The sequence below is a fragment of the Galleria mellonella genome, unplaced genomic scaffold, assembly GCF_026898425.1.
Source record: "Galleria mellonella isolate WM207_F2 unplaced genomic scaffold, CSIRO_AGI_GalMel_v1 utg537, whole genome shotgun sequence".
Taxonomy (NCBI): Eukaryota; Metazoa; Arthropoda; class Insecta; order Lepidoptera; family Pyralidae; genus Galleria; species Galleria mellonella.
This window is the reverse complement of record NW_026442112.1, coordinates 1894712-1922055: the sequence shown is the minus strand read 5'-3', so window position 1 is coordinate 1922055 and position 27344 is coordinate 1894712. Positions and strand designations below refer to the sequence as shown.

General features: G+C 33.0%; 1 protein-coding gene across 3 annotated transcripts; it reads right to left on the bottom strand.

Annotated features, from left to right (window-relative positions):
- Positions 1–1099: 1099 nt before the first annotated feature.
- Positions 1100–27344, bottom strand: LOC113510432 (phospholipase A1-like). Of its 3 annotated transcripts, none has more exons than XM_052898781.1 (8): positions 27129–27344; positions 26950–26995; positions 19715–19982; positions 15876–16024; positions 13984–14207; positions 7406–7498; positions 3731–3884; positions 1100–2857 (listed from the first exon to the last, which is right to left on the bottom strand). In XM_052898781.1, the coding sequence occupies exons 1-8, from the start codon at positions 27175–27177 to the stop codon at positions 2719–2721; spliced, it is 1122 nt and encodes a 373-aa protein (XP_052754741.1). In that variant the 5' UTR covers positions 27178–27344; the 3' UTR covers positions 1100–2718. The 3 variants fall into 3 exon arrangements, with proteins under 3 accessions (XP_052754741.1, XP_052754742.1, XP_052754743.1); XM_052898782.1 differs by having other exon boundaries at positions 7406–7495; XM_052898783.1 differs by lacking the exon at positions 7406–7498 and having other exon boundaries at positions 27129–27338.

Here is a 27344-nt window from a genome sequence, read left to right as displayed (position 1 = left end):
ATTAGCTGTATTATTTTTTTTTATTACAGTAAAAAGTTTCGTGAATTCAAAAAATGCTGTGTTAACGTCTTTTCAAATGCTGTGTTAGCTTTCCAACCTTCATCTAATGCCATTCAGCATTATTAGTATTATATATATATCAAACATCTACATTAAAAAAATCATATAAATACGTACTAATTCGACCGGTATTACGGTTAACCAATTATATTGAATTCTAAGCAATAAAAAAATCAAATTTTGGTTTATGATTGTCTATATCCAATCTTTATTTAACTATTTATTTATTAAAATCACCAACAACTATTACAACGGTACATTAAATTATATACGGTACATAAATGCGGATACAATGATTTTGTATAGTTACTAAAAGAAACACTGCATGCATATTTCAACTTGAATGAATGAATGAATGAATGAATGAGTATACTTTATTTGCATTATACAATATAGGAAATAAGCAAGGCAATTTACAAACACAATGATACAATTGTATAAGTACAGTAAGGCGGTCTTATTGCTGAGAGCAATCTTTTCAAGACAACCTTAAGGTAATGGACTAATTGTTGTACAAGTACTTGACTTAAACGTCATCGTCATATTGGCCATTATTTATACATAGGCCTCTCCAATAAGAGGGGGTTTACCAGTAGTTGCCACGCTTGGGAGGCGGTTTGGCAGTCACAGTTTCTTTATACGTGATAATGAAATAGTAACCCCACCCGCGCTATCGGTATACACCGGCGGGCCACCAGTGAAGGATGATAGGTGAGGATGGAACAGGTCAGTTAGCCCATCGTGACGAATTCAACGAGAATTGTTCACGATGGTTTCCAGGGGGAACCACGTGGAGGTTGACCTGATAATTATTGCGGGCATATTGCTAGCAATGGGGCTGTCAAACTCCATTGCTAACAATCCTTTCCCCTCGGCAGTCGCAGTTAGGTTTGGTAATGTTTAAAGAAATGCTGCCCATACCTTAACCATTCAGTTCCTTTAGTCGCTTCTAACGACACTCACGAGAAAGGAAGGGGTGGCTTATTCTATGCCACCCTTCTACGGCAACTTTAATATAAGTAATAATAATAAAATCAACACCGGTTTATAAGGCTTTATTTTTGCTTTGTTTGTATTATATAATCATTTCTATGGTATCACGGTAGTAAGGTTGTAAAGGTGCCGGTACCGGTTCTTCACATCACACTGAGGTCGACTTTGAAGTACTGTTGCCTAAACTTATCTTTAAAAAAATAAATTGTAGTTTTAATTTGGTACTTGAACAAAACTATTACAGTATGGACCATAGACAATTAAATATTCTGTTCTGACGCAAATTTACAAATAATTTAATATTCTTTTTTTTTATTTTAATTTTAATGTTAGAAATTGAGATTTGATACTTCAGAATCGACTCCAGTGTCTATAATTAAAACCTACTATATTTTTAGTGAAATAAACAATATATTATTATTTTTTTCATTGAAATAGAGCAAGGATTTGTATAAATAATTGTATAAATGTTATTAAAACTTGGACAGTAGCAACAAAATAATATATAAAAAACCCACTTTAGGTAGGACTATTATTAGGTAATACTTTTTAAGTTACTATAAAGACAAGGGCGTCTTTTTCAATGGGTTATAATGGATGGTGAGGATGAAAGCAAATCAGTTAGCTCATCCTCCCGAATTCAGTAAGAATTAATAACGACGATTTCCAGTGGTGACCATGTAGACGTCGACCTGATAGGGTATATTACTAGCAGTGGAGCAATTAGACCCCATTACTAGCAATCCCTTTACCTCCAGCTTCGCCTTTGTTTGGTAAGATTGTTTTTTAATGGATGATAATGGAACGGTACCTCGCTTGCGCTATTCGCTAGTCTTTGTTTGGTAAGTGGAGCTTGTTAGGGCACTGTCTGGAACTCGAAGGATATCTAAGGCTTATTTGCTATTTAAGGTTATGTCTGTATTGGGTCTAATAGAAATCATTTTCATTTTTAAGGGAGTGTTCGAGCAGAAAAAAAATTTCAAAAAAAGAAATCTTAATTCGATAATTAAATTTGATTCTCCCATACAAACATGGCGCGTGTAGCTGTCAGATTAGTGAGAGAGGCACTCAGTACTGAAATTTAAAAGCTCCCCATATTCATTCGACAGACGGAAACGCCGTATAAAATAGTAACTTTTAAATTAATTATATATTTATTTTTTATATTTGAATCTCATATACTAACAAGTGTTTGGTACACGAGATTCAGAATTTTATTTTAACCTTATATTTCTTTGAAAAAAATATTCAAAGTACTCATTGTGAGTTGTACAAAGATTGTTTAATTAAATCTACATACTAATTTATGTCAGCATTAATAAGTTAGTATACAGATTTGAGTTTCCGAAACTATCCGCTAGAGGCGCCATCGATGTAAATGTGAACACAGTAAATCTTGTACATTTACATCAGCCACTGCTTCACTATTAGAACATTATTAAAAGGGTGCTGATGAATTTGACTTCATTTGTGTATATCTTATCTGTAGATTCCATATGCCCTTGATAGCTTTTAATATTGGTACAAATAACAGAATTATCTTTGGATTTATGAGGTACGAGTATGTAACAAATGTACTCAACTGTAATATTATTAATAAGTACCTACATAATACTATCAATAACAGCCTATATAATATTTTAACAATCATTAATTATCTAATTATCATCTAAGGTATTTGAGAAATCTGGAGAGTGATAAATGTCTGCGCGTCACACTCGCTTGGTTATTGGGTTGCAGGCCTGCCTTCCCTTTTCCATAGAAAGGTCTCGAATTTGTCGATAGGTAAAAATTACCTCTGGCTCTGAAAAAAGAAAACTCAATTTATTGTAAACTTCATGTGTTTTTACACAACTGTTCAAAATAGGAATTTAATGTTTAGAATTCATGTAGGTATGCGAGATTGTGTTCCACGATAACTTTAAATGCCTAAACAGATTTGGACGTACTATGGTATATGCTACCATTATAGTTCTCACATCATCCCGATTGACATTAGCTATATTTTTTTGTGGGCAGTCATGTTTTAACTTGCGAAGTAAATAAAATAAGTCTCCCCTTCACTTATGAAGGTAGAGAGAAAGGTATTTGTTTATAATACTTAGAATGACAAACAAGGCGACGGTCCATCTCATACAAAGTGGTAATCGTAGCCTATAAATTTTAATATACTTATTATTATTATTATATATTAGTTATATTACTTGAAATAATAATATAGATAGTGTCCCCATACAAATGCTTCAAGAAAAGCGGGTAAACATCTTATCTACAGTTTTGCAGGATAAATAGATATAAATGTTTCCTTTATAACTTCTATATTTATTTTGTCTTATAAATTTTGCGCCTTTTAACGCGTAAAAACTTATTTTATTTATTAAACAATTAAATATAGATATATCATGATTCCTTGTGTGCGTAAGTATATAGAATTTTTATGAAAAAAACGTTCTCGACTCGTTTTTTTTTAGTCTGCTAATTTGACAAAAAGTTGACCCGTTTTTGAGGCTCGATGCTCTATTTATATAATTTAAGGTTACTCCATTCCATCAGGGTATCTTGTTCATCCTTTTCTAATTACATAAATACTACTCAGGTCTTACGTCCTTTTACTTGCACGTGGTGTGGTGTGCTTATCATTATAAAATATATTTTGCATTTAAATCTTTATTTATACCGTATATTCGTCAAGTCTCCTAAATAAACGATATCTGCAGATTTGTTGCTGTGGACCCAACTGTCGTAGTCAGTGGCTGCAGCGGCCGGGAACATGGTCGGATGGATTATAGATTCAGCGAAATACTGCCACGACCGATCGTGATTGCATAGATCTGGAAATGAGAATATTTTTTTTTTTATTATTTTGGCAAAGGGATATTATGTTTTTAATTTTATTATTATAGAATTCAAAATTACAGAAAAAAATATGTTATTTTAGCATTGGGAAACTACGTAGATTTATATTAATGTTAAATACTTTATTTTATCATTTATTAATAATATTAGTAAAATAAAATGTTAGTAACCAAATAAGTATGAAATATGAAACTGTCAAATTAAGATGTTTCGCATGAAGCCCAGACAATATACACTATCTAAAAAAAACAGTATTATCGGAAAAACAGAATACAATAAATTTAGTATTTTTTATTGGTGCAAAATATTTTCATTTGTTTTTTTTTTTAAGTCGTTACATTACCATGCCGTACGTTTAAAACTCCAAATAACAATAAATTCCTATGAGTGTAACCAATTTGTTTACACCTGTATGGTGATTTCATTTACGTATAGTATCATTATTATGTAAATCATTGTTTAAATTGTAAAGAAATTATGAATATGAATTTTTAAATCAAAATAACATAGTAATCTGTATTTGTTACAGTTGTTCATATTTACTGAATTCAGGTTGCATATGTAGGATTGATTGTAGGGTTCATATTGTAAATAACTTTAATCAATAATTAACAAAAACAATAAGTATTTCACAATAAACAAATAAATTTTTAAATTGTCCAAGTTAACAAAACACTCTCGTCGCTGGCTCGTGCGCGGTATGCGCGCGCAGCCAACAATCACAAAGCGCCTGCGCGACCTGCGCGCGCATCTTGCGAGTGAGTCTCGTGACCAAGCGCCATGTTATAAATATATATATAACAAAATGTTAGTTTGTTTGCTTGTTTTTAATTAATAAAAAATTCAAATAAATTATAAAAATTGATATACATATATATAATAAACATTGGTGAGTTATCTCACCACACATATCATTATCATATGAGCTGTTAACTGTCCACTGCTGAACATAGGCCTATCCCTTGGGAGGTTTTGCCAGCAGTTGCCACGCTTGGCAGGTGGGTTAGCAGATTCAGTTAGCCTTTGGTGACGTTTCAAGAAGAAGACGCTACTGCTCATTCTTCGATCATTAAGTTCCTTTAGTCGCTTTTTACGAAACTCACGAGGAAGGAACGAGTGTTACTCTGTTATATCCATAGACATGAGCAGTACTATGGATATATCATCTTTTTCTTTTATACAACCAAAATGGCATACAAGCCCATGACGGCCATTCCTGATAGGAATCAGGTGTTATTCCGTCGCCTATAGAAATTCACGCCATATCCATTCTTCAAACAAACAGCCATGCAAACACAACTGCTTCATGGTAGAAACACGTATGGGACAGAGGTACCCAAGCAATCGACTTTTGTACAAAATCTCCCTCTGGGAAATCTATATATACCATATCATCGTTTTATCCTTCCATCGTAAACCACAGCGTGCAATCTTTGACATAATACAAATATTTTTAGCATCCAAACATTTTCATTTTATTACATAAAATTTAATTTTATTTTTAATTCTAATTTTTTTAATTATTTAAAAGTAGCAAACAGTGAAAGGTAGCAACAGCGATTTTTATATCGCCGTTACTACCTTTACTGTTATATAATATGTGATATGGGTAATCATATCATAGATTATATGGTGACCCCATATAATCTATGATATGATTACCCATATTGGTAGATAGAATCAATTCTGTCTACCAATAGTCAATAGTTTATATTTTCCCAAAAAAATATAGGAGCTGGTCTCTTAATAATGGGTAGGCAGTGAATTTATTTGAGATAGTTTAATTTGTGAGAAAATTTGAGTTTAAATTCTTAAAAAAAAAAAAAAACAATAAAATCATAACATGCAAAAAAATATGTATAAAAAAAAGTGCAGTCGAACTAATAATAACCTTCTTATTGGAAGTCTCAATATATGCGAGTGCTGGTGATGTGAGATAAGCATTATTGCAATTTATAATAAGTGCCAATTAAACGCACCACTTGCTTAGTGTAATCAGCATACGAATACCTTGTGTGATGAGAAACTAGACAATGAACATTTGGAGCTAGTAAAAATTATGAGAAACTACATAACGATATGCGGCGCACAATGCCCAGATCGAATCCAATTCATTGTAAAGTTTTCAAGATTAGAAACTCTATGTTGTGAGAAATCGGACAACAAACATTTGGGGACACAACATCCAGACCCGATCCACTATGTTGTCTAACTCTCAAGCTAGGAAACCCTGTGTTGTGAGAAACCGGACAGCAAACATTTGGGGCACAACATCCAGACCCGATCCAATTCATTGTCTAGTTCTCAAGCTAAGAAACCCTGTGTTGTGAGAAACCGGACAACAAACATTTGGGGGCACAATGCTCAGGCCCGATCCAATTCATTGTTTAGTTCTCAAGCAAGGTAATTCGATAATGGGCGACCTGAGTCATTTAGAAAGTTTGTTTCCAAATTAGTTTGAACGAGAATGGAACCCGGGAACCTGTTTACGCAAGCAATGTGCCTACCATTGCACTACGTATGTAGATAAAAGCAAAATTTAAAGCAAGTGCAAGCACACAATCATTTATTGCTAGTAAATAGTAACGTAATTGATTTTAGACAAATAATGATCTTATATCTTAAATATTATTTTTATTTTGTAATAAAATATCTATAGTTGATGTGTATATAATGAAGACATCTGAAATACTAGGAACCCAAGTCTGAATCTATTTATAGCTGTGAATATTATTATTAATTTTTTTTTTTTTATATAAGAGAGCTTTGGATTCGAATCGTTAATTCATTTAAAATTATTAGAGTTTATGATTGCCAGTTGGTCAATCCGCTTCAAGGCCAGATCTAGTTCGAGTTCGATGTTAAATTTTACATTTATTTTAAATTAACAACTGTAGATTTTTTTTATAAGTCAACTTGTATTAAACTGTCTAGTCATTTAATAAACAAATTAATATTTATACGTTTCATGTTGTATAGATTATCTCAAGCTTATAAATAATAATAAATTATTAATTTTTACGAGTATATTTGTTACATTATTTCTTTTTTACTTTTCGTCAAAATTTGTATGGAGATCATTTATTCATAAATAATAGCAAAATATAGTAGCTAGTATATTATGAGTACTTGCAACACCGAAAAATGACACAACTTTTTTTTCTTAAAATAATTACTTTTATTATAGGCTGATTATGAATTAAAAAAATCTGCTTTATTTCATGATAAAATTAAGGTTGTGAAAAAAATATCAGCTTGCATAGAGTTATAATATCACTAATTATAACAGATCATTTTTGGGGAAACCCTTTTATTTTTAATTTTTTTCAATAACTATAAGACCTTGAAAGCTTGATTTAAGCGGTTTAAATAAATAAATACAAATATGCAAGCGTACTTATTAACACCAAATACCTAAAGCATGTCGTTGGAATGTCAAATTTTATTGTAATCCCAATAATCATGCTTCATTTCTCGTACATGCCAATTGACTTACTGGGCTTCACTTTATTAATCACATTAGTGATCATTCTGAAGTATTGTGTATAATTGGTTCCGTTGTTGATGTTAACATCGTCGATTGTATCTGCTGAAATATATATATTGTTAGTACGTGTATCTATTGTACATTATACTCTGTTATGTCCATGGTACTGCTCATGTTTATAGGCGACGGTTACCACTTTCCATCAGGTGAGCCATCAGCTTGTTTGCCATTCTAAGTTATATAAAAAAAAATAAAAAAAATCTTTGAGTGTGTATTTTTGCATTAGAAAGATGAATTTATCAAACGTTCGGATGTAAATATATCTCAAACTCCTCCGACTTTTGTTTATTCTAAACTTGGGCACGGCCTACCCCACCCTCCCTTTAAATACGCCTATGGGAATTAGTTCTCAAAAATTGTTGGCATAACATATAACATAGATAACAAAAATATGTCCTTAATTGGTGTTTTTTTTAAAAGTGTACGTTGTAAACCCAATATATATGTAAAAGTAATACTGGAAACAATGATGTAATAAACTCAAGATAATAATTTCCGTATTACATTCTCTTTGATAATTCCATTTGCGTTATTGGGTCGATGTTATCAAGAGAATTCACAAAGAAGTACGGCAACGTCGTAATTATCTGTCAATTTTAAAAAATAACTGACTAATTTTCAATATTTCTGATTGATTATTCAAAAAGTGTACCGATTACGAAACAAAAAGTTAATTTTGAAATACGTTGATTAGAAATCTACTCCTAAAAATTTTGCACCTACATACTTCATAATCTGCGTTGTTTTTCAAATACTTTTTTGCTGTCAAAATTTAAATTGTCTATGATACCTTCGTAACTTAGATTGTGATGATGATGGAATGGAGTAATCTTAGATTATACAGATATCGAGCTTTAAAAAGGTTCAACTTTTTGTCAGCTAACTGTCAAATTATCTGACTCGTTTTCTTTTATTTTATTTAGTTTTCTATATACATACGCACACAATGTATCTTGATATTTAATTATTTAATAAATAAAATGATGTTTTACGCATTAAAAAGGTGCAGAAATTATAAGACAAAATAAATATTGAAGTTGTAAAGGTATCACTCAGTTATGAGTGATTTATCACGCAAAATTGTATGAAAAAGTTGACCCGCTTTTTTCTAAGCATATGTATAGAGACTCTCTATTTATATAATCTCTTAATAAGTATATTATTGCACGATTAACGTTTTAGTTCATAGGCAAAGTACTTTTTAAATACTCATTGAAAACTATTAAAAACTCTTAAATTGTTTTTGGAAATTGACAGATAATTGCGACGTTGCTGCATTTCCTCAATATATAATACATATAATCATATCAACTTTTAACTGTCCACTGCTGAACATAAGCCTCCCCCTAGGGGGGTTTTTGCCAGTAGTTGTCACGCTTGGCAGACGGGTTGACAACCGCAGTTAGGCTTTGGAGATGTTTTAAGAGGGACGCTGCTGCCGATCCCTCGCGCTCGCTTATTCGCCTCTTACGGGAAATGAAGAGGTGGCCTATTCTACGCCGGGACCACACGGGACGATTATAATAGACAATATATGACAGTTGAATTGCTCTTGTTTAGTTTTAACCTTTGTTTGTTCGTGCTCTTTGCGCTTTAGTCTTAAACCTAAAATGTCCTATATTCCGGCTCTACGCTCTGAGGTCTTGCTTTATGCCCGTAGTTCCCAAAGTGGTCCAGGTGGTCCCACAGGTGTCAATAGGGATCTATGTGGGCGTGACAAAAAAATGGGGGTTCACGATTCGTAAGCAGAGGTTTACAAAAAAACAATCATATAATGTGATAATAATCATAATTAAAAGTGTAATAATTACATATTTAAATAAATAAAACACAAAAAGTATACTATTTTTCTTTTTACTTGTACCACTCCGAATGTGGAGTTTTCTAAGTGAAATAAGTGAGAATTGATTGGTTCCTTGTGCTGTGAGTAGTTGTCAAAAAAGTAAAATTGGATGGAATAATTTTTTTGACATCCATTCACAGTACAACCTTAATTAATAACCAATCAATTCTCACTTTTTTTTTTCGAAAACTATGAATTTGTGGTTGGAATTCAGTTGCAACGTAAATTTTCATTATTAGTTCTTAATATTCATAGTTTTTTGTCGAGTTTTGGGAATACGATAGACATATAGCTGCAGGGAGTCTACCGGAACTAGCAAAATTTTTAAAGTGGTCTATGAGAAAAAAAAAATCCTGAGAACCTCTGCTTTATGCTCTTTGCACGTTTGGTGTAACTGTACCTTTAGATACTGGCCTGTAGTACCACTCTCAATTAGATTTTTTTATATTACTTATGGTAATTCTAATAGATATTGTGGAACAATAATTAAAAAAATAAATGTTACTTGTAATTGCATTATGTAGTTTGTTGATAATAAAAAAAATTGTACGCCCAATGATGGCAAAGCATAGCGTTATATTTATATAAAATAAAACATTAAATTTATAAACTCTATGTAAATGTATTATTGTTTGATTGATTAATGAATATTATAAAAATATAAAATAAGTGGGTTTACTAAATTTATTAGTATGTTGAAACAGTTTCTAATATTAGTTTATTTATTATTCTGCTGATGAATATTTAAATTCAAGTTAATATGAACGCCCATTTCTCATCCAAGGTGCATTTTATTTAAATAATTTATTATATACGTTGTAATGCCTATAAGTTTGGTGAAATCGATACCGTTAGGATCGTTTTAAATTTTAAGCCTTTATTTAAATAAGTTACTAATATATATATATATATATATATATATATATATATATATATATATATATATATATATAATTCTTATTTAAATTTACTTTCAAAATTATTAAATTATGTTTTTCATTTTTTAATTATAAGTTATTATTTAAAAATATAATAATTGTATATATTTTTCTCTCTTTTTATATCTTCAACGTAAAATAATATATCAGGCCAGGTTATGTTCAATTAAAAGAGAAACCTTTATCTATATATTTTTATATTTAAAAATTTTAAAAATTGACCCGGCAAACTTTTGTTTTTCTTGAAAAAATATTGTGATTTTTAATTTTTAAATATATATTTTTTTTAATTTAATTAAAATCGTTCGTACGTGAACGAATACCGTGACATGGGATTTTATACTCGTATATTAAGAAGATTCATTGCGACAAGATTCAGTGTATGTACATGCGTGACTGTCTTATGAACACTCATTACCAATTAGGCTGTTTCTGTGCTGAAATTAAGGATGCCGAGTCCGTAATCTTAGGTTCTTTCCATTACATAATTATATTTCGTCAATTTCAATGATTTGTATGCGTAGAAGTTATCTAACACGTGAGCAAGATACAAACGCATCGGCTCCATATTAGTAGTATTATGGTATCTGTGGTATTAGTTTAAGGTCATGGAAACTCAAGAATTTGTATGTCAATGATATGTGAATGAATTAGTAATAAATTATCAATTAAATATTTTGTAATTAGAAAAACGACCCTATAAGCAGACCATCTGAGACTCACCTAAACCGTCTGTGGGGGGGAAAGAGATTGTTAGCAATGGAGTTTGACAACCCCATTGCTGGCAATATGCCCTATCAGGTCGACCTCCACGTGGTTCCCCTGGAAACCATTGTGAACAATTCATGTTGAATTCGTCACGATGGGCTAACTGACCTGCTTCATCCTCACCTATCGTCCTTCACTGTACTTCACAATAGTCTACTCTTTTAGATGAATAGTAATAGAATCTATAATAGGTATGATTTCGCTATCACTAGCACGAATGAGAAAGAACGAAACAGCAGTATCTACCATCTCATTCTTTATCTGCGATAATGTTAACCGACAGATTCGATTAGGTAGGATAGAATGGCAAATTTTTTTTTATGGATGCTAATGGTATGGTAACCCTACCTACGCTATCGGTATATACTGGCAGGGTACCAGTGAGGGATGACAAGCGAGGATGAAGTCAGGCCAGTTGACCAATAGTAATGAATTCACAATGAATTAACCAAGATGGTTTCCAAGGAAACTACGAGGAGGTCGACCTGATGGCGTATATTGCTAGCAATGGGGCTGATGGTCCCTATTACTTACAATTCCTTTCCCCCGAGAATGGCGAGTGCCATCAGTGATGAAGTAAATACCTTTGATGTCTGATATACAATTGTGCAAAATACTATTTATATTTATGGATGACATTTCTAGTTCATAAAATAACTAGATATTAGGGGTACTGAACGCTACCAGAGGGAGGTTTACCAGAGGGAGACTTTGTACAAAAGTCGATTGCTCTGTCCTCTGTCCCATTCGTGTTTCTACCGTGAAGCAGTTGTGTTTGCATGGCTGTGTTTCGGTTTGAAGGATGGGATATGACGTGAATTTACAGGGTACAGAGGAATAACACCTGAGTCCTCAGGAATGGCAACGCATGGGGGGTATCATGGACGAAACAGTACACTCTGTTATGTCCATGGTACTGCTCATGTGTATAGGCGACGGTTACCACTTTCTATCAGGTGGGCCGTCAGCTTGTTTGTCATTTTAAGTTGTATAAAAAAAAACTACCTATCCATATTCTATGCACTACCACTTTTTTAAATCTATACTTATAATAAATCTGTAGAAAGGTCAATTCTGTACATGAAATATATTTTCAAAATAACTATTAGGGGGTGATTAGTGATTGATACTGATGCCAAAAATGCAACCAATAAAATTTTTGTCTGTCTGTATGTTCGTTATAGAAACAAAAACTACTCGACGGATTTTAACGAAACTTGGTACAATTATTCTTCATACTCCTGGGCAGGTTATAGCATACTTTTCATCACGCTACGATCAATAGGAGCAGAGCAGGGAAGGGAAATATTGGGAAAACGGGAGAAGTGACTCCATTTTTAAGCTTCCATCGCATGTGCAGCCTTAATGGCCACTTTTTAAAATGTAAAAATGTATACCCGTGCGACGCCGGGACGGTCCGCTAGTAATAAATATTAAGGCAGATTTTATATCACATACGAATAACACATTTAGGGGAGGCTTATGGTTAGCAGTGGACGGTAGATGGTTGGTATAATGATGGTGATGTGACCACGTGGTTTTATATACCATTCAACCGTTGACAGAAATAACAGAAAACATAACTGACAGTGCATAAAAGCCATTCAAGGTTTTCACTTCATTCACCATTTTTATTTAGTAATAAACGAAAATTTATTCGTATTTGGACCTCGTTTCAAGGTCAATGGGTAGAGTAACCTTATTAATATATGTTGTAACGGTATGGTATGCCCAATATGCCATCGCATTCGACTCAATAGGTACACCATGTCATGCATAATTAGCTTATTATACAATTAATCAATCCAATTATCCCTTTATGGGATAAGTCCGCCATTGTATATTAAATCTTTTAATGTGTCCAATATAAATTATGTACAATAAAGTTTTATTACAAATTACAATTAAAATAATCCAATGGATCAAATGTCTTGAGTTCATCCAAGTTTTTTTTATTCTCCGTTAGTGCTTCGCCATAGTACATCGTTAGTATAAACCTAGGAAGGAGTGTTTTTTTTTAATGGATGGTAATGGAATGGTAACCCCGCCCGCGCTATCGGTATACACTGGCGAGGCATTAGTGAGGGATGATAAGTGAAGATGAAAGAGCAGGTCAGTTAGTTCATCGTGATAAATACACCTGGAATTCAGCACGATGGTTTCCAGGGGGGACCACTTGGAGGTCAATCTGTCAGGGTATATTGCTAGCAATGGGACTGGCAGTCCGCATTAATAAGAATCCCTTCCCTCCCCAGGGGGGAGTGTTAGTAAAAGGGAATAGTAGCCCTATTGCTAATAATCAATATCTTGTCCGGTTGACCACAGAAGGAAGGAGGGGAAGAAAAAGACCAAGGCGTAGTTACACCAGGTAGATCAAGTAATCAATCATAAAATCGTAGTGAGTGGCAAGAGCTCCACCGACAAGAGCGCAGCTCTTAAATAGAATAGATAGATAGGTCGACCACAATGTGATTCCCTTTGACAATTGTTGTGGTTATTTCTTAAATAATTTGTCATGATGAATCGATTAATCCGCTTTCATCTCTACCTATTATTTATTCACTCAGACACCTATTCAATCACCTTTGCCCCGCTAGTGTATATCGATAGAAGAAAAAGGTATTTTTTTAATGGGTGATAATAGAATGGTAATCCCGCCTGCCGTAACGGTATACGCTGGCGGGGCACCAGTGTGGGATGATAAATGTAAATGAAAAAGCAGGTCAGATAGTCTATTGTGATGAATAAAACTGGAATTCAGCACGATGGTTTCCAGGGGGTACACCGTGGAGGTTTACCTGACAGTATACTGCTGATGGAACTGACAGTCCGCATTATTAGCAATCCCTTCCCTAATACAGGAGGGATTGCCATCCTTTAATGCCGTATATATAGATAAGTATACTATTTCCTTGTTATTCAAAAAAACATTCCGAGAATATTAAAATTACATTAATAGAAACAATGATTTTTCCCACCTTCTGGAGTGAACATATCAAAATCACCAACAGCACAACCCGGCTGTGCTCCACCGCTGCCGAAGTAGTTGGGCCATATATCGACTGTTCCTGTTGACTTTGTGGTGCCATAGCCACCGGGGTCGCTGTGTATGATGTCCACGAATCTTGCACACGTACGGTCTAAACCTTTGTAGGCAAAAGAGCCTTCGAATAGCGCCCGGGCGGGGTCCAGGCCGGTTATCCTGTGAAATATACATTACTTTTTTTTATTTTTTTTTAATTAAATGTGTTTTTTTTTAATATATATGCCTTTTTTAAAAATTAAAATTTCTTGCATTAGTACTTCTAATTTCATCAAAAGTAAAAAAAATACGTTATAATAAGATACTGAGGAGTGAAAAGACTTTGTATTGTCTCTATTTATCTCTAACTAGATGTTGTCCTGTCCGATTTCCATTTCTTTTTTTGCTATAAAATTTTATCAAACATTAAAAAATAACAAATTGATTCAACAACAACACAAAGTGATGCACTTATGAATAAACTGTATAAATTTATTTTATATGTGTACAGTTTTATCATTTATTTATTTTTATATTAATTTACATAACAGCTTTCACCAACAACAAGGCCGTATACAAATTATTTCACTTAACGTGCAATAAATTTTACATTAATTAATTAACACCAGAGATGAACTCCTTTGTCATCCCAATAAATTCTTCTTTAGTATAATTGAATAACTCTACATGTGGATACTTATTGAGCATGTTGTAAAGAAAAAGCTGTGCAAGTATGGAGAAATATATGTAGGAATCTTTAATTGTTTCTTAAAAGCAGCGATCTCAATAATCTTAACACTAGATACAAATTCAAACTTGCTGTTCCGAAGTATCGTTTAAAAAAAGTTAATTGGTATTTTATGGGAATGAGCATTAAATGTTATAAAAGATACCGAACGATAATTTGTTTGACCTTTATAATAAATTTAAAACTGTAATTAAAAACACTTATTGAACAAAATCTATTACACACTAAATGATTACTTGAATGACAAGCGTGCATGGTGTTCGTTCGTTTAAGTCAATCATGCACAAACTTTGTAATGACCATGTAATTTTAAACATAGTACATTAAAATTAATACATATAAAATAAGTAAGTAGGTTAATCTGTTTTTAAAAGATTAATTACTTGTTGAGTCAACTAAATCAGCTCTAGTGTAATTCCTACCTATACATTATGTGTATTATACATACACATAATATATTTATTTTTTCACCACCACAGCCTTTCATACGTTTTTACCTAATGGTACAGATAATATAATACTATGCTAATGGTTTTCTCATAGAGAATGCCATATGGCATTAAGCTTGCCACTTGTACAAAGTTTTATTCTATAATAAAGAATAAATATATAAAATAAATAAATAATGTTATCTTCCATGTGGTTCCAGTATAGAATTGGCCAGATCTTCCTATCCCGTGGGTGTCGTAAGAGGCGACTAACTTAATGGTCGAGGGATAGGTAGCAGCGTCCATCTTAAAACAACACCAAAGGCTAACTGTGATTGTCAATCAGCCTGCAAAGCTTTATTGGACATAAGATTTGTAGGTGATAGGACTATAACCTGGTATGGTAACCCGGTGTCTTTAGGAATGTAATATAATTATAAAAATATATATACAAAGTTGATAGAAAAAAGTAAACGAACAAAATCTAATAATTTTAATCAAAAACTTATTTTTAGTAAAACAGACCAAAAAGATACCTCGTGCACAGTTAATTCTTATGACATCTTTTCAGTAACTCAAATCATATGTTTACTCGTAGAATGGAATAAAATATGGTAAAAAATATTAGAAGTAAAGAGTACAGTGTAAGACAAAAAGTATTAAAGTATTTACCTAGAGACGACATAGCCTTGTTCTCTAGCTCTTTTGCCAGCAAACCCCATAACATGAGCTCCTAGGGAGTGTCCCAATAAGTGGACTTGGGTCATGTTGAAGCCAGCGTGCGCCATGTTCACCAACGCATCTCCTAAACTGTCTCCCAACTGAAATAAATTATAAATAAAATCCTTGCTATATTTATTATTACTTATTAACTTATATTATTTCTTTATTTGTTTGTGCCTCTTAGTGTCTGGATGGCCCAATAGATCATCATGAACTTCGACTTATATTGTTTTTGACGTGAAGATAGATATAAGCTAGTTTTTATCCTGACCAATTTTTTTTATATTTCTGAGCTGGCAAACACACCTAACAGGCCACCTGATGGTAAGTGGTTACCGTAGCTTATGAACGCCTGTAATACCAAATTAATTACGCGCGCATTGCGGACCCTGAAAAAACCTCTATACCCATTTTTTTAAGCACCGCATGCTGTAGTCTCCTGGAAAAACCTCAACAGGGAGCTTATTTCATAACCTGAGCGTTAGTATCGCTGAAACTGCACTGTACGCGATCATCTAAGCTCTAAGGTATGGGGGTAAACTCCTTGTCTATGGCGAGCTGCCATCGCGTACGTAGAACGTACGAGAGTACGATGGTAGAAAGTGGCCATGGGCATAATATCGAACAATTCCTCTGTAAAATCATTGATATGCAGCAGAAACAGCGTCGGGGAAAGCACAGAGCTCTGCGGAACGCCAGCATTAGTGTCCACGCTATCGGAGCAGCAACTATCTATAACGGTTTTTATGCGTTTGCCGGACAAAAAACTGGCAATACATTTACACAAGCTGTCGGGAAGTCCATAGTAGGGCAATTTCGATAGAAGACCTCAATGTCAGACCCGGTCAAAGGCCTTTCCAATATCAAGACCGACAGCGAGCGCCTCACCTTGACTCTCAATGGCTGATGCCCATCAGTGCGTGAGATATTCTAATAGGTCACCAGTTGAGCGACTGTGGCGAAAGCCGTATTGGCGGTCATTCAACAAATCGTGATCCTTTAGGTATTTCAACAGCTGTGCGTTAATTATACGGTCTATCGCCTTAGAGAGAAGGGAAGCGATCGCAATCGACTTATAATTTGAAGGGCTCGACTTATCGCCTTTTTTAGGTAAAGGCTTTATATATATATATATATATATATATATATATATATATATATATATATATATATATATATATATATATATATATATATATATATATATATATAGTATGGCTACACAAGAGTAGCCTTCCATGTCGAAGGAAATTGTTCTGAAGAGTACGAAATCGTGAATAGGTGCATTAATTCAGAACATAGTTCCGAAGCACACTGCCGGTATACCCTCTGGCACACTCGACTTATGAACATCTAAGGAGAGTAGAGAGAACACAGGCGAGGGCACAATTAGTACATTATTTATTTTGTTATGTTCAGTACAGTGTTTAGATCCATTGCTAGCAATGTAGGGTGTAACATTGTCAGAGTCTTAATTGAGTTGGAATGGAATGTTTATCCCGCCTGTGCTAACATAATACGCTGCTGGAGTACCAGCAAAGGATGATAGGTGATTATGAGAAAGCAATTTAGGTAGATCATTCTGCCATATTCCCCTGCGCGATTTAAGTGCGATGATTACCATGGGCGATCGTGAGGAGGTCGAATCGATAAGATATATTGGTACATGGTATATTATTAACACTCATTTGACTGATCTGTCTTGGTCCTCTTTTATCATCATAAGATAAAAAAGGTAAAAAAAGATACTTGAGGATTACATTAGAATTGTTGGCATAATTATGGTATTGTGTCTAAACAGAATATGATATACGTCCTCTCTTATCATCACAAGATAAAAAAGGCAAAAAAGATACTTGAGGATTACATTAGTCTTGTTGGCATAATTATGGTATTGTGTCCTAAGCAGAATATGGTATACTGTAGCCTTTCTTAGTGAATTTGTCACGTTATTATCTAAGGTTTTTACGTTTTACCTACAATATTAGACATCTGTGTCAATAACAACCATCTATAAACAACTAATACCATTTTTTGCTATTTTTTTCCTAATCCAGCGCATAATGCACTAGATCAGAAGTAGAGGACATTATTAGACTATAAAATATTTAAATAGAGCATGAACGGAATGAAAGACAGTCAATTATACAAATTTTAATCATCGTCATCATTTCAGCTATTGTCCGTCCACTGCTGGACATAAGCCTTCCCCATAGACTGCCAAATTTTAATAAAATATGAAAAACATAATTTAATAATTATATATATATATATATATATATATATATATATATATATATATATATATATATATATATATATATATGTTTTTTCGTCGGTTGAAAATGACCAAAATACATTATTTCTCGAAGGGATGTTTTCCAGTCAATTTTGAGAACTAGAAACGAGTTGTTTGAATATGGTATTTTTTCATTATACAAGCTCAGTTGACAATATATGTATATCATATACATATATATATAACATATTCTTACAGCTACGATCAAACCTGTTCTCGATCTACCTTTCATTTTATATCAACGTATATTATTTAACTCTAGTCGTCGTTTTTTACAGGTGCACACTAGAGTTAAAAATAAAAATTCTTGTTGCGTAACGGAAAGTTATTTTTGGTCACTTTATAAATATTAAAACTATTTTTATATTGTTCCAAATATGTTAAGCTATTTGAATACAAATGCGTGCTTTGTCTTACTCTGTTTACATTTGGTTATAATACGTATAATCTAGTATATAAGGTAGCGTCGGTATGATGTAACTTGACAATTTACAATTTATTTTATGTATCTATCTACTCGTATCTTCATATCAAGTTCCTTTGGAAGATAGGCAGAGACATCCGAGTACTAAAAATCTCTATTTTTGCTTTATTCATTTTCACTCGAGTCATCTCATGACTCTCGTTATAGTACACGGTTTATTTCATCATTTTAGATTAATCTGGGCTTCTTTTGGTACTTATGTATATATTTCAAAAAATCCTCGTTTATCAGTCTATTTATTAGTGGAAGTCGTATCAAAATCTCTAAAGTATTTTTTTTAAGCTTTGCATCTGCAAAGTTATCTACAGTCATAGATCAGTACCTACTGACTAACAGACTAATAAACACGCGGTAGAGGACTTTATTTTATATTTTACTAACTTCTCCCGTTTCACCTGATGGAAAGTACAGACATGTACCATGGACATAACAGAGTATACTGTTTCGCCCATAATACTTCCCATGCGTTATCATTACTAAAAACTCAGGTTCAGGTTGTTCCTCTGTACCCTGTAAATTCACTGCCATATCCCACCCTTCAAACCGAAACACAGCCATGCAAACACAACTGCTTCACAGTAGAAAGACGAATGGGACAGAGGTGTCCAAGCAAACGACTTTTGAACAAAGTCTCCCTCTGGTAAAGTATATCATAGTGATTGGTCAAGCCGTTAAGGCTGATATGATAATGATGAATATCATATTAGCCTTTAGCTGTCCTCAGCTAAACATAAGCCTCCCCCTTGGGGGGTTTTGCCAGTAGTAGCAACGCTTAGCAGGCGAATTGGCAACCGCAGTTTGGCTTTAGAAATGTTTTAAGAGTAATGCTCCTGTTCATCTCTGGCCGTCCTTTAGTCGCTTCTTACGACACCCACGGGAAAGAAAGGGGTAGCCTATTATATGCCGGGACCACACGGCCATTAAGGCGTTAAAAGGTAATAAACAAACAAACATTTACATTTGTAATATTAATAGAATAATAATAGTAGGAAGCAGATTATTTACCTTCATTGCTCTAGGAACGGCGGTAATAATGTACCCTAAAGGTATACCAAAGAATCCACTCTTAGCCTCTTCCTCCCAGTCTAAGAGCACCACATTCCTCTTCTTCTTGGTCAGGTACGCGCTTATGAGTGCTTTAGTGGCTGGCCCGTCCACTCGACCTCTGTACCCGAAGGTATAAATGACGGTTGGTAAAGTTGGATCTATGCACGAAGAGTTGGCGAGGAACATAACATTTTCCAACGGAGATGTTATGTAGTTGTCTAGTGACCTGGAAAACGTAATTAGATATTTACGTTTTAGTGTAATTTATTTATTTACTAGCAAAACGCTCCGGTTTCGTATGGTATTTTTGGAAATGAAATGTGTATAGCCCATATTAATCGCTAAAATGCTTTCTTTAGGTGAAAGAATTTTTAACAGCGGTTAAGTAAATATCAAAATAAAAATCCATATATAATAATATCAAATATAAGTATCCATTATAAACAATAAAATTATATTTTTCTTGTTTATAATATTTTTTAATGGATTATAATAGAATGGTAACCCCGCTTGCGCTATTGGTGTCATAAATACATTTGTGGGGAATGATTGGTGAGGATGAAAAGAAAGGTCAGTTAGCCCACCGTGACGAATTGAACGATAAATTAGTCACGATGGGTTCCAGGGTTTTTTTTTTATACAACTTAGAATAGCAAACAAGCTAACGGCCCACCTGATGGAAAGTGGTAACCGTCGCCTATAGACATGAGCAGTATCATGGACATAACAGAGTATACTGTTTCGCCCATGATACCCCCCATGCGTTGCCATTCCTGAGGACTCAGGTGTTATTCCTCTGTACCCTGTAAATTCACGCCATATCCCACCCTTCAAACCGAACCACAGTCATGCAAACACAACTGCTTCATGGTTGAAACCGCGTGGAGGTCGGCCTGACAGGGTATATTGATAGCAATAGGGACTAACCTCCCCATTACTAACACTCCCTTCCCCCCTGTTTATAATATTAATTTAGATAAAGTTCATTACTTAGTTATATCTACTTGTTTACTAGTAGTATATTTGTTATTTATATATATTTATTCGTTTATATATGTAATTTTAGTACGTATGTATATCAATAATTAGTAGTACCGCATTCGAGTATTCTGACACTTCCCTATGGTTGACTGGGAGAGAATGCTTTTAGCATTAAGTCCGCCATGTACACATATTTGTACTAATGAATAAATAAATAAATAAATCATTATTTATCTATGATACTGGTAGGTGATTTTAACTCTATTGCTGAATATTGCCTCCCCCAAAAATAGGGTTTTGCCAGTAGTTACCACGCTTGGCAGGCGGATTGGCAACCGCAGTTAGGCGTTTAGAGATGTTTCTAAGTATATAAAAATATAATTACAGACCCTTAAACTACATTTAAAAATATTCCGTATGCAGTTTTGTCTCTGTTACGATCTTATTATAAGAAGTATAAAGATTAGAATCGCTCATTCTTAAATCATCGGTTCGAAACAACGCAAGCGAGTGGCGAATTAATCATTATCAGTCATCTCGAATGCAATGTATGGAAAATTTGTGTGAAGTAAGAAAACCGGTCTTTGTTAGAGCGATCAACCTGAAAGAAAGTAGTCGAGTTCGATAACAGTAGTTATGTTTGATTATACAATTGCTGACCTGATAATCCAGATAAATGACCTTCGACGAAGAACTGATTAGTGGAGTGTTACCACTATTACATAAGACCAGTGTTTTACTATGCAAAAATTAAGATGTAATAATAAATAATTAATCTTGTAGATTAATGGATAAGCGCGTTTCATTTTTTTTTCACTTACTATAAGGCGAGGTGAGTCCAAGCGTAAACCTATTAGTATATTTGACTACTAACAAAAAATATATACAAAATAAGGTTTGTATTTTAGATAGATAGAGAATTTATTTGCATTACTTATAGCACATAAATCAAAACAGACATAGATAAATAAAAATACATAAAAGAGAAACAATTATACTTATTTATACTTTAATATTTAACACATAACATTTAAATTACGATTTTGTTAAAAAAGAACATTAATTAACAATATTTATAAGAGACAAACCAAAAGAGATACATTTGAATTGAGTACTTTCTCTTTTTTGAAGTCGGTTGATTAAGTAAATATTCTCATTTCAGAATGCAACGCGTTCATAAAATGCAAATATAATAAAGCCAACAACAAGTTATTTGGAAACTGTGCAAGTCAGCAGCAAAGACGTTAAAAATCAAGGCTAGATTTCAAAGTAGAGTTTCATTCCTCAAGTTAAGCAAGTATCTACGAGTACTTATGCACTATGCATATTTAAAAAATTAAAAATTGTAATGAAGCAAATTCATAAGAAACGTGCTGTTTAATTTTGCAAGTTTTTAATAGTTTTAAGTCAACTAATTTGTTTTAGTTTTCGTCTCTCTATCTCTACAATCTGTTTATAGTATGCTTGTATACCTGCAGGATGAAATTGGCTTCTTCAAGTCAGCCGTACGTAAATCAAAATATCTACTCAGGTAAAGAATATATAAGGCAGAATTTTACAAAAAATTACTTTAAAAAAAATTAACTACAAAAAAATAGGAACAATAAAATTTTTGAACCTTTCACACTAATAATAATAGGTAATAATTAAAAGATTGTGTCCCACAAAAAAAAAAAACACTTCAATTGCGACAAAACCAGTTATTTTAGTCTAAAATTAAACTATTGAATCAATTTTGGTAAAATTTCTATAGGAACAATCTGTAAGTATAACCTTTTAGATAAAAAGAACTTTCGAAATCGGTTTCGAACTGGTGGAGTTAGGAGGTAATAGGCATAAAAAAATACAACCGAACTGAGAAGTCGATTTAAAAGAAATAAATCACTTTAGGTAACAAATTTTTTCTTCCTACTTTAATCTATATGCTACAGTACTTACTCTAAGGTTATGTTATGCGTGTTTCACGCACATTCAATATATTTGTATTACTGATAATTACCGACGTAAAAAAAAATGATTAATAGCTTATATCATATTTGAAATTTCATTCATGACTCGAGGCATTTATAAAACGACGCGTGAGTTATCTGGGCTAGTTAATTTCATTAATGCGTCATGAGTTTTTAAAATACGTAATCATAATTTAGCAAACGAATTCGAGGCCTATTTTGAAATTCAAATATTTGTTTTGAATTAACATATTTTCAACCGACTTCAAAAGAAGGAGTTTATCAATTCGGTTGTATTTTTTTGTTTATTACCTTTATCTGAAAAAATATACTTACAGACTGACTCAACCACCAAAATAACTGGTTTTACTATAATTGAAGTCAGCTAGTTTTTGGAAATCGGATATCTTAATTATATAATAAAGGCTAGTCTTAAATATATATACTCTTGTAAGACAACAATTTAAAACGAAATTATGTTTTTTTATACCACTGAGATGGCAAACAAGCATAGGGCCTACCTGATTGGTAAACGGTTACAGTAGCCTATGAACGCCGTTGGATGCGGTTTTCACAGTTGTAAAAAAAATGAATACGAATACCTTACTAAGACTAATAGATGCCAAAACAATAATTATTAGATTAAATTTTGACTGCCTGTCTGTCTATATATACTTGTTTTAGCATAAGGCAAAAACTGCTGTACCAAATTGGTCACAATTATATTCCTAAAGATCTAACTTAAAATCTGGTGTATGTTTTATCTCAGTACCCAATCTAGACATGGTCCATTCATTGGTTTTCCGACTTCGCGCGTACGAAGTAGGAGTCTAAAAGATAGTATACTTATACGTGATTTGTAAAGTGACGCGGAAACAATGCAATGTGTCATATCTCCTTGTCATTCTCGGGGTGTCGTGCGGCGACTAAGTAAACAAAGCACAAAGAACTATACAATTTAAAAACAAATGCTAGCACAATATAAGCTCGAAGTAAAATACCTACTATGCCGAGTCACCTGGCCAGCGTAGTTGCTTATTTTATACATAGAGAAACCTGTGTCCAGTAGTGGAACATTAATGAGTTATAAACGAAATAAAATATACCCACGTAGCAACGCGACGTCTTCGATTTAGACGTTATTATTTGGTCATTTTAGAGTCTTTATTTTTTATGCAACAGAATGACAAACAAGCTGACGGCCCACCTGATGGAAAGTGGTTACCGTCGCCTATAGACATGAGCAGCACCATGGACATAACAGAGTGTACTGTTTCGCCCATGATACCCCCTTATGCGTTGCCATTCCTGAGGACTCAGGTATTATTCCTCTGTACCCTGTAAATTACAAAGTTCAAAAAGGATCTAAATGCCGCCATAAATGGCGACTTCGTACGTCCGTAAGTTCATCTATCATAGTGCTATATTGTAGAAATCACAAATATCATTATCAAATACAGATTGATCTTTTAAATTAGTGTTTGAGTAATCATTTAAAATCCTTCACAAATCATGTTACTTTTGTGGTCTGATTTTAAACCGGTTTTTATGATCTAAGTTAAGGAAAGAGTAATAATAGTAGTTATTATTAGACTCTTATTGTATGAGATAGATAACATATATACCTCCTCCCAGGTTATCGAAGTTGACTGGAAGAAATCCCCTTAAGGAATAAGCTTGCCTGTGTACGTTTTGGTATAACCTTATATCTATATTATAAGTGAATGTACAAAAGCATATAAATGAATAAATAAAATAAATACTATCTTTTATTCTTAACTTCGTGTATAATATAGTATATCTTATATACATATGTATATAATTTATAGGGTACAGAGGAATAACACCTGAGTCCTCAGGAATGGCTACGCATAAGGGGGTATCATGGGCGAAATAGTATACTCTGTTATGTCCATGGTATTGCTCATGTCTATAGGCGACGGTAACCACTTTCCATCAGGTGGGCTGTCAGCTTGTTTGCCATTCTATGTTGCATAAAAAAAAATGTGTAAGTATTTTTGACATTTATACATATCTATTTGTTTATATATGTTAATTTTAGTATATATGTATATCAATTTCTACTAGTACCGCATTCGAGTATTTCAACACTTTTTTAAGGTTGACTGAGAGAAAGCTTTTAGATTTAAGTCCGCCTTGTACATATATATGTACTAATGAATAAATAAGTAAATAAATATTTGAAAAAAGTTTAATTATAAACATATTTGTAAATTATCATGTAAAGTTACAGTTTATTTTTATTATGGAACCTTTAATGTTGATTATCTCGCACTTGACCGCATTTATTTATCATTTGAAATAGTAACACAGTCTGGGACAAAGACCTGTCGCGTTCGACGCGACTTCACGCAGCGGCCTTTCCGTTGGTTGGTAACTTCAGTCATGAACGTCAATCAGTATTCACGAATCGCTCGGCCGATTTTGATCATTTCATTATTTCATTTTCAGTATTTTAGTTAATGTAGTAACATGTTGGCACGCTGGTTGGCTAGGTTTACAAAACAAGTGAAAATAACCCTGTTTAAAGCTTTTCAGGTGTTCTACACGAGTAACTATAATAAAAAAAAACATAAAATGCTCTTCGAGTCCAATATAATAATACCTTCAGAACATTGTTGGGGCTACCCCATCGCTGTAGTGCGTCACACATATTTGCATGAGAGCGCACGGATTATTTTTAGGCAATACGGCGCAAACGAATTGTTTCGCTGTTGGGTAGGGTGCGTGTTAACTCAAATAGTGTCCTGAAGACAATTGCCGTTAAAATGGACTGTCCCATCATAAAATACTGATTGGGACAGGTTATCAATGCAAGAGCGTCATGACCGCTTATTTACTAACATAGGTTAAGTAAAGTTATAACTTGTCACCCCATTGTACTTGTAATTGCACCCACTTGTAATACCATCGATGATATGTATCATATTCTATTAGAGTGTCGTAATAATACGAAGGAAAGAGAAGAATTCATGCGCCACTTTAATTTAAATAAATTTAATGTTGGTCTTATTCGATCTATGTTAGCAGAACTTAAATCAGAAATTTTTTAACATCTCTGTAAATTATTGATGCCCATTAATTCTTCTCTTTCCGCGTCTAGGGAGAGTAGATAAAGTTTTGTTTGAGAAATCAATTCAGGGTACAATAAGACTGATATACCTGAATAAGGTAAAAGCCCCTAAAATAATAAAAAAAAGAAAAAATAAATAAAAAAATGGCCCTTATAATAGTCTGAATAAATAAATATTATTATTAATGCTTACTCAATAAAAAAATTCTTTTAAATTAATCTAGCTACTTTCTCGGCATATATAAAAACAGATGACGTCTATTTAATGTCAATTCTATAATTATATATTTAGATTCCATAAAGCGTTTTTAGTTCTAATTAATTTTTGTAAAAGAAAAAACAATACGCAGACTTTTTGATCCGTATGATTTTATTTTACAATATATTACATTTTATTATTATTTATATATTTATATACTATATTAGCCATGTGGTCCCGACGTAAAACACATCCCTTCCTTTCTCGTGGGTGTTGTGTAAGGGAACTTAATAGTTGGAGAATTTTGTTTCACTATATAATTTTAAATGTTATGTTTTATATACTGTTAAATAATGCATGTACTTTATTTATAATTGTTCCATATATTGTATGCTTATATAGCAGTACATGGAGTAACTATTTAACTGATGTAATACCTTAATTTTACCTATGATCCACAATAAAGACATTTGTATTTAGGATGAGCAGCAGAGTCTCTGTTAAAACTTTTTTTTTTTTTTTTACAACACAGGGGGCAAACGAGCGTGCGGCTCACCTGATGGTAAGTGACTAACTTCACCAAAGCCTAACTGTAACAACTACTTGTAAACCCCCTCCTTATGGGGAAGGCCCATGTCTAGCAGTGGACAGTAAACGGTTGATATGGTGAACAATTTTTTTTCACTTTTGCCAGTATTCTTTCTAAAATAAGTTTCATAACATAATTGTTAGGTTTTGAACTGTTTTCCGTTACATTTTATAAAAAATTAATAAAATAAAAAAATAAAAAAAAATGTTTGTAATAAATAAACTAAATATACATATATTTAACCACTTTTGAAAATTCTTTCACCTGTAGAAACCTATGTTACGCGCGAGTAATATTTTATTTTCAAAAATCCACGCGATATCGGTAGTGGTTACTAGTATAAATATATAGGTAATTAGTAGAAAAACATCTTTAACTCACCCTTTGTAACATCTCAAATTAGCGCACTGCGCGATTTGAACAAAAACTGAAAATAGATATCATATTTTAACTTTATTTAATTTTATTAATTACACACCAAAGAAAATATATATATATATTTTTTTAATAACACTTAAGATCAAATTATAAACACAAAGAAAAAAAAATAGAAAACTAACAAAAAGCAACGACGAAACTCCACAACCAATATTTTTCAGTGCGACACATTGTAACCCCTAAAATAATTCACTGAAGTCTTTAATTTATAATTATTTCAATAAATAAGCCTGTGTTCAATTTAGTGTGCACGTTTTCTGCACACTAAGCGTGGTTGATAGACAGTGAAACAAGCGGTGGACGCTGGACGTATGTGTTGTTTCGACATTAAACCACAG